The sequence below is a fragment of the Mesocricetus auratus genome, unplaced genomic scaffold (assembly GCF_017639785.1).
Source record: "Mesocricetus auratus isolate SY011 unplaced genomic scaffold, BCM_Maur_2.0 Super-Scaffold_100676, whole genome shotgun sequence".
Taxonomy (NCBI): domain Eukaryota; kingdom Metazoa; phylum Chordata; class Mammalia; order Rodentia; family Cricetidae; genus Mesocricetus; species Mesocricetus auratus.
In genome coordinates, this window is record NW_024429266.1 from 174,056,457 (window position 1) to 174,065,689 (window position 9,233).

The following is a 9,233-nucleotide window of genomic DNA, read 5'->3' on the forward strand; positions in this document are numbered from 1 at the left end:
GCCACACTCCATTCTTAGCTCTTTTCTTTTTTCTTCCTTCCTTCCTTTTTTCTTCTTCTTTTTCCTCTTTCCAGGGTTGGGGGCTGACTTATATTATAGCCTTGGCTGCTGTGAATTTTGGGTGATCTTCCCGCCTCAGCCTTCTCTCGAGTTCTGGGATTACAGGTGTGTGTTGCACACTTAGCTGCAGCCCTCCTAGTGAGCTCCTTCTCCTGTCACAGCTGCCTTCCTTTTCTTTGGTGAGTCTCTGCATGTTCTGCTAAAGTGGGTCATTTGTCCCCTGCACACTGTGTGGTGTTTTGGTTTGGCTGATTTCATTCACTAGTTTTTCTAGTTTTCTTTCAAATTTCCTGGGAGTTGGCTCTTGAGACTTGCATAAGTTAGTGGTTGATTCTTCTGTCAAGAATGCCCCATCGGGGGTGGGGGGCTGTGGGTAGGTGGGGGCTGGAGAGATGGCTCAGTGGTTAAGAGCACTGGCTGGTCTTCCAGAGGTCCTGAGTTCAAGCCCAGCAACCACATCTGTAATGAAATCTAGTGCCCTCTTCTGGCCTGCAGGCATACATATAGACAGAACAAATAAATCTTGAAGGGGGGAAAAAAAAAGAATGCTTTGTAAGGGCTCCCCAAACTGTGATGAGTCACTGCTGTTCTCAGCTTCTCCCACGCTGGCTCCAGATAAGATCTCTCTTCCCTGTAGGGTCACGAGGTGGGGCTCCATGAACAGCTTCTGGATCCCTTCTCTTTGGAGATAACTTGTCTCTCTCTGTAAACCACTCACATGCTTCAACTGTTACTGATTTCCCCTTCCTTGAATGTCATTATGGTTCCCCAAAGATAAACAGTTAAAAGGTCATGCATGCTTACACAGGGAACTGTGTGAGTGTCAGAAGTGCTGGTCTTAGTGATTTTTACTTTCAGGTATTGAATCTCTGATAGTGTCAGGCATGTTGTGTTCTCAGATCCTGAAACCACCTACTTTCTGGCTGGGGGAAAAGAGGCACAGTAGGGCTTACTTTTTTTTAACTTTTTCTCCCTCTGGGATAAAATTTTGTTCAACTGCCCAGGATGGCTTTGAACTCCTGGGCTCAAGCAATCCTCCTGCTTTAGCCTCTTGTGTAGCTTGAATCGAAGGCTTGTGATACCATACTTGCTTAGTTTTTAAATCTGTGATGCTAGGGATCGAACTCAAGGACCACAAACACTAGGCAAGGGCTTGACCACTGAGCCACATTCCCAGCCTTTGCTTCGCCTTTGATGCAAACATCACATCCCGTGACTGATAATCTTTCAGAATTGTATGAAAGGTTGTGTAAAGTGGACAGTTAAATTTGCATTGAATGGGGGCTGGAGAGATGGCTCAGTGGTTAAGAGCACTGACTGCTCTTCAGAGGTCCTGAGTTCAATTCCCAGCAACCACATGGTGGCTCACAGCCATCCATAATGAGATCTGGTGCCCTCTTCTGGTGTGCAGACATACATGGAGGCAGGATGTTGTATTCGTAATAAATAAATAAAATCTTAAATTTATATTGAATATTTACTTCTACAAACAACTGCCTTTAATCCCAGCACTTGGGAGGCAGAGGCAGGCAGATCTCTGTGAGTTTGAGGACAGCCTGGTTTACACAGCAAGTTCCACGACTACAAGAACTACATAAAGACACCCTGTCTTAGAAACAAAACAAGGATCTGGAGAGATGGCTCAGAGATTAAGAGCACTGGCTGGCTGCTCTTCCAGAGGTCCTGAGTTCATATCCCAACACCCATGTCCAGTGGCTTGCTCTGTAACTTTAGCTGCAGGGGATGTGATGTTCTCTTTTGGCCTCTGCAGGCACTCACACAGATGACAGACACACTGTTTTATACACACACAGACACACACACACAGACACACAGACACACACACACACACACACACACAAAATAAATCTTAAAAAAGTAAGATTGAATTGGAGTTGGAGAGATGGCTCAGTGCTTAATGCATACACCACTCTTTTTTTTCCCCCTCAGGACAGGGTTTCTCTGGCTGTCCCAGAACTCGCTCTTGTAGACCAGGCTGGTCTCGAACTCACAGAGATCTGCCTGCCTCTGTCTCCCGAGTGCTAGGATTAAAGGCATGCACCACCACTGCCTGGCTGCATATACCACTCTTGCAGAGAACCTGAGTTTGATTTCTAGGACCCATATCCAGTGGCTTACAAACTTTTTGCCCTGTAACTCCAGCTCCAGAGGATCTGGCACCCTCTGCTGGCCTCTGAGGGCCTATGCACTCATACTTACCCCACAGACAGACACAGACACACACACCTACAAATAGTAAAAAAGAAAATCTTTTTGTTTTGTTTTGTTCTTTTGAGACAGGGTTTCTCTGTGTAGCCCTGGCTCTTCTGGAACTCACTCGAAGACCAGGTTGATCTTGAACTCAGAGATCTTCTGTCTCTGCCTCCTGAGTCTTAGGATTAAAGAAATGTGCTACCACTGCCCATCAAAATTTTTTAAAAATTTATTTTAAAAATTATTTAAATTTTGCTGGGCGGTGGTGGCACACACCTCTAATCCCAGCACTCGGGAGGCAGAGGCAGGTGGATCTCTGTGAGTTCGAGACCAAGCCTGGTCTACCAAGCGAATTCTAGGACAGGCTCCAAAACAATACAGAGAAACCCTGTCTCAAAAAAGCCAAAAAAATTATTTAAATATTTTATTATATTAAAAATATTAAATAAATACTGGACATGTGGTAGTGCTCTGCAAATGTTGGCTGTTAGTATTCACTGTGCATATATTATGCAAATGGAAGACAATTATTGGAAATGGGCTATTGAATTTTTTTTTCTGTCAGGTGTTCCACTTTGTGCTTTAGGTCCAATATTGGATTTGCATTGTGTTACACCCAGGAATAGGCATATTATGCTCCCATTTTCTGATGGAGTCATGGAATCTGGACAGGTTAAGCCACTTCAGATGAGCTGTAGATGTCACAGGGAATACCCTGTGCACAGAGCAAGTCCCATGATTCTCAAGAGCTTGGGTGCTGAACTTGTTTGGGAACATTGCATTTCTTTTTAAGACATCTTGCCACACCTAGCATTTTACCTGGATTTCCTCATTCTTCCCACAGAAGGATTTGCTTCTTAGTGAGATTCCTGGCAGTGCTGCATCGTTCGACTCCAGGAAGACAGGCATGGGCAAGGTGGTGGCGAAAGAGCTCTGTCAGAAGCGCGTGGAGAGGAGGGCAGGGCTGCTGCCCGCGGCCTGTGCTGAAGCCTGGGCCTCTGCTGTGTGTCTCTGCCTGCGGAGGCGCAATGCCAGCTTGGAGGAGGTGAGCTCTTTGCTGCCTGCTGTCTTACCTAGGGAGACTCACGCACGGGTGATGTAATAAGCCACGTTTAGTCTTGCTTGTCTGCAGCAGAACCTGCTGGGGCCATGTCAGCAATCTGGGTTGCTGTGTGGGCCCCGGGGGACCCTGAGAGTGGGTGTCTGAATGGGCTGCAGGACAGGGCCTGTCATGGGAGCCAGTCTCTTCCTGTCTTCCCTCAGCCTGCTTTCTCTCCTGGTCTGTCACTGGCCCTGTGACTTTTCCTCTACCCTCTTGGAGAGGATGGTTGGAGTTGCCCAAGTGTTCCTAAGCTGGGACTGTGCTAGCTACATAGCTTCCATTTCAGGGTTCAAGATGGTAACTGTCTCTCAGTCTGTTGCTCAATCCATTCTACCATATGGATCCTGGGGACTGAACTCAGACCGTCAGTCTTGGCAGCAAGCATGTTTAGATACTGTGTTGTTCTTTGCTGCAGCTTATGAAAATTGATCCAACAAACTCACATCGAGTTTACTGGGAAAGGGAGCAAAGGGAGGGGTAGGTGTGAATGGATTGGGAGCAGAAATGAGAGAGAGAGAGAGAGAGAGAGAGAGAGAGAGAGAGAGAGAGAGAGAGAGAGAGAGAGAGAGAGAGAACACAGGCAGGAGCGCTTGCTTATATAGGGAACAGGAGCGGTTTAAAACGAGTCTCAGCAGTTGGGGCTGTTGAAACTGGAGTCATAGAGCTGCTGTTGGCTCAGCTCTGTGAAGCCCCAGTTCCACATGGTTTCTGTATGCAGAGTCCTTATGCAGCCACCTAACACATGCACGATGCAGCCATGCAACTTTTGACAGCTTTTGAGCTGTCAGTGGGGAGCGATCACCTGTCAAAGATGGATCCCGGGGTGAGGGAAGGTAGCCCGGAGAAGAGTGATCCTGGGGTGGGGAGAGAACCCAAGGATTCCAGAGGCCCCACAACCAGGAAAGGCTTCCTAAGGACAAGGCCCAGGCCCAGGAGAGGGCTAGTGCAGAGTGACAGGCGGGAGCTAAGAAGAAACCATGGGGCTGGAGAAGGAGAGGAGTTGGGAGCAGGAGCAGGGCCATGTTGCCCAGGACCCGGGGAGAGGGAGAGCCAGGGTATCAACATACTGAGTCATCTCACCAGCCTACACCCTGAATTCTTTTGCAAGGCACTGAGGGAATGAAAGTTTCTTCTTAAGGGTATGTAGAGTAAACTGTAATGCAAGTCTGTAATCCCAGCTACCTGGGATGCTGAAGCAGAAGAACCACAAGTTTAAGACCAGCTACAAAGTGAATTCAAGGTGTGGAGGCAGTTTAATGAGCTCTTAGATCAAAACATAAGAAGACAAGCGAGAGGACCCAGGGTGTAGCTCCATGTAGTGTGTTTGCCTAGTGTGCACACCCAAGACTCTGCATTCAACTCAAGATCTTAGAGACACACGCACACAGACACCTGCCTACACCTGACCCAGTCCTGGTGATCAGAAGAGTGGGCTGCAGTGATTGGACCACCTGGGCTCACATGCTCATCTGTGGCTCAGAGCACTGGGGTCAAGTTCAGATCTCTTTACGGCCGGATGTTCTTCTTCCCACCAGAGCAGACATTTGATTATAACTCCCAGGAGACTAGGTGCTGGCTCTGGCTTTAATTCAAGTTCCTGTGTTGTCTGTCTCTTCCCCCAAGGCACGAGTCTCCATGGCTGAGGTGGTGGAGCAGCTCCGAGGTCAGCCATCCCTCCCTTGGAGCAGGGTTTCTGAGGGCACAGGCCTGTCTTCCAATACCCCAGAGGAAACAGATGACGTTGACAATTCCAGCCTCAGTGTCTCCTCTTCTGTGATGGTGGCATCATGTGCAAGGGTTGCCTCCTCTCCACTCTCTGGGGAGAATGGAATAGTGCAGCCATCCACCAGTGGACGGCCAGAGGCTGACTCCTCCTCAGAGGCCTGCACAGGCCCACAGCCACGCCAGGATGGTAAGCTTGGAGGGTGAGGTGCCCATGCATGATCATCCCTGTGACCCTAACTTAGGCCATGCTTCCCCTCTTTGTTTAGTTATTCAGGCATTCACAGCTCAGTAGCTATACAAAGAGGAAGTCCAGTTCACCAGTGACTGTTTATTTCTGACTACTCACTTGCCTCTTAAATCTTTCACACCTCCGTCTCTGTACTGCACCCTGGTTACAGCTACTGCACATCTGCTAGGACAACTGGGTGGCCTCCCTCATCCTTGACCCACTCTTGCCTCTGGCTCACTAGCTCTTCCTCCAGGATCAAGAGAGATTGATTAAAATATTATATATATGGGTGTTCTGAATCTTTGTATGTCTGTGCAATACATATATCCAGTACCTGAGGAGGCCAGATACCCTGGAACTAGAGTTACAGATGGTTGTGAGCCACCATGTGGGTGCTGGGAATCAAACCTGAGTCCTGCTAAGCCATCTCTCCAGTCCCCAGGTTTTAGTTTTCTTTTCTTTTCTTTTTTGTTTTGTTTTTTGAGACAGGGTTTCTCTGTGGCTTTGGAGCCTGTCCTGGAACTGGCTCGGTAGACCAGGCTGGTCTCGAACTCATAGAGATCCACCTGCCTCTGCCTCCCGAGTGCTGGGATCAAAGGCGTGTACCACCAACACCTGGCCCCGGGTTTTAGTTTTTTTTTAATGTATTTATGTATGCATTTTTGTGGTTCTGGGGACTGGATATAGGGCCTCATGGTTGATAGGCAAATGAATATCCTACCATTAACCCATATTCCCAGTCCTAGAATTTTTTGTTTCTTGTTTTTGTTTTTTAAATTTTGAGACAATGTCTCATGTAGCCAGGATAATGTAGACTTTCCTACATAGCTGAGGATGACCTTGAACTCCTGATCCTTCTGCCTTCACCTTCCAAGTTCTGGGATCACAGAACTGGATCCCAAAGGGCGCTTGCTTTAGGCCTGACCACCTGGGTATGATCCCAGTTCATTACATGATAGAAGGAGAAAATTGATGCCTACAATGTTGCCTTCTGACCTCCACAAACACACCTTGTCATGCATGTAATATGCCCCCCCACACCCACACCCACACACAGGGCGGGAGAGCGAAATAAAAAAATATTAAATAAATTGAGACAGTTTCACCTGGGCTATTTAGTGTATCCCTGTCTCATTTTATTTATATTGGTATTGCAGGTATATGCCACCATGTCCTGATAGAGTGGTTTACAAAAACACCCTGTGTGACTCATTCCTGTTGTCCTTAAAAACACCTCCTTGGGACCAGCAGGGCCTTGTGTGGTCTCCCTTGCCTGCCTCTTCTTCCTTGTCAATCACTTCTAAAGACAGCTCTGTCACTTGAACTTGGGTCCAAATATGCTTAGTGGAAAAAAATGAATAAAAGTCAAACCTTTTCGATGAAGTGCCTTATACACATGACTCACTGGTAGACTAGGCTCTGATGTCTTTGGGGAAGAAGGAGAATTTGGAAACAGCTGTCAGTATTGTTGACTCTACGCTTCTCCCCCATCTGTGGAGGAATCTGGGAACCTCTCTATGGCAAGGGTGTGTATGTGTGGTGGGTGTTGGGGCATTGGGGTGTATATGGTGTGTGAGTAGACTTCCCTGCAAAGGCAGAAGCCATGGCATGCTGCTTGTATTTGGGGTCCTACTCACAATCTCGACATGAAACTCTGGTTAAGCCTGACTCAAAGAATTTTAATAGTAATACTTGTTGAAGCTGCGCTTTTTCTACTTTCTGTTTAATGTCAGCTACAGAGACTTCATGGAAGATTGAGATCAATGAGGCCAAGAGGAAACTGATGGAGAACATCCTACTCTACAAAGAGGAGAAGCTGGACAGCATTGAGCTTTTTGGACCCTGATGGCCAGAGCACAGCTGAGGACCCTTATCCTCAACTGGATGGACAATTGTCCAGTCAAGGAAGAGGTCTTTGGCAGCCCAAGGTCTGTCAGGACCCATACAACCTAAATACCAGCCTGAGCAGAAGGAAACCTGTTTTCATCAGTGTTGAGTTGCAGGGAGAGAACACAGGGGACCTCAACTCACACAGACAACAAACTCCAGGAAACATTCTTCCTTTATGAGACTTCTGGCCTTCCACACCAAACGTCTGGTTTGTGACCCAAGGATTTGGGTGGTTTTGTGATTCCAGGGAACTCATCATCCCAATAGGTGCTGTTGCCCCAGCAGCAAGCACTCCTCCACAACTGACAAGAGCAATCCTGCAGCACCCGTGGTGTTTTCTAGAGTTATCCTCTGTCTGTCATATTTGCTGACAGCTTTCTGCAAACTTCCGTTTCCTAAAAGACCTTCAGCTGATGTCTCAGTGCAATGCTTGACTCATCTCTCAAGCTCAGGATTACAAAAGCAAGACACTTGGCAAAGGACTTAGTAGGCTTTCTACTTTTTCAGGTAATAATCTTGTAAGCCACCAGTATTTATGAACTGCTTGCTTTGCGCCTTCATCCTCCTTCACACCCATGTCCCGTTGTTTGTTTTTGTTTTTTTTTAACGGAGACTCCAAGATTATGTGTTATTTATAGCTGGGTGAAGAATCATGAGAACTAGTTTCATGTTTTATTCTGCTGCTAGTTAAGTCAATCACTCAATGTGTAGGAACTCAGTATCCTTGTAAGGTAGCCCCTGCTCTATTCTCCCTGCCTCAGCTCTTGGGAGGAAAGGGGCAGTGGCTATAGAAGCACTTTGAAAAATGCATCTGTCCTGTTTTAGAAAATAAATAAAAGGTATTAAGTTCATGTTTCTGCCTTGTAGAAAATGTTTATGCAGTGGATATGTTTTTGAAAAGTCATGTTGTGAACCTTTTTTTGTGAAACAAAGCTATTTCTAATTTACTATTTAAAATAATTCCACTATTGTGACCATCTTGTAAAATAAAAAATATTTGTAATCTAGTACATATCTTATAATTACTTTTGTGTCTGAGTAATTTGTTTCCAGAATGTGTTTGACTTAAGGACTCTTGCTTTTATTTTTTGCTTGTATAGTATGTGTGTGTGTGTGTGTGTGTGTGTTTGCGTGTATTTATGTGTGTGGATGTGGTATGTATACCACCATATGCTTGTAGAGCTCAAGAGGATGACTTCAATTGTCAATCCTTCTTCCACAGGGTTTGTTATTTTTTCTCCTTCTTTTTCTTTTTTTTTATTTAGGTTAGAAACAATCTTGTTTCACATGTCTATCCCAGTTCCGTCTCCCTCCCCTCTTCCCCCGCCCTCCCCACCAAGTCCCCCAGTCCCCCACCCAATCTCCACTCCGATCACCAAGGAGGGTGAGGCACTCCATGGTGGATCTCCAGTAACTGTCATTTCAACCAGGGCAGGGCCTAGGCCCTCCCCCAAGAGTCCGGGCTGAGAGAGCCTCCCATATTGTCATCCAGCAACTGATGAAAGCAGAGGCAGATACCCACAGACAAACACTGAACTGAACTAGAATCCAGTGTCAGAAAGAGAGAATTGATGGGCAAAGGAGTTAAGAGCAGGCTAGTTTAACCCACAGAAACAGTTGACCTGAACAAGGGGGCACTCTTGGACTCCAGATTGATGGCTGTGTGGAAAGCATGGGACTGACCCAGACCCCCTGAATGTGGGTGTCAGTGAGGAGGCCTAGGTAATCTATGGGGCCTTGGGTAATATTTATCCCTGGCACACAAATAGACTTTGAGTGCCCATGCCACAATATTTTTGTCCTTCTTACACAAGGCTAGCTGGCCCATCTCTGTGTAGGAGCACATCAATTATATATACCCTTACTACACAGCCAGCTTTTATGTGGGTCCTGGTATTTGAACTCAAGACCTTATAGGGTGGCAAGTGCTTTTACCCACATAGTAGACTTAGGATATTGTCCCTTTAGGATGGGTTCCATCAGCAGTGCTTCCAGTATTTGCATAACCTTCCA

General features: G+C 46.6%; 1 protein-coding gene across 4 annotated transcripts in view; it reads left to right on the forward strand.

Moving 5' to 3' along the window:
* Irak2 (interleukin 1 receptor associated kinase 2) overlaps nucleotides 1–8,227 on the forward strand; it is a 55,199-nt gene extending 46,972 nt beyond the window's left edge. For all 4 annotated transcript variants that reach the window (XM_040737732.1, XM_040737733.1, XM_040737734.1 and 1 more), the window contains 3 exons: nucleotides 3,119–3,319; nucleotides 5,000–5,288; nucleotides 7,064–8,227. In XM_040737732.1, coding sequence (XP_040593666.1) covers nucleotides 3,119–3,319; nucleotides 5,000–5,288; nucleotides 7,064–7,176 — 603 coding nt within the window. In that variant the 3' untranslated portion in view covers nucleotides 7,177–8,227. The remainder of the gene's footprint in view (nucleotides 1–3,118; nucleotides 3,320–4,999; nucleotides 5,289–7,063) is intronic.
* Nucleotides 8,228–9,233: the final 1,006 nt, after the last annotated feature.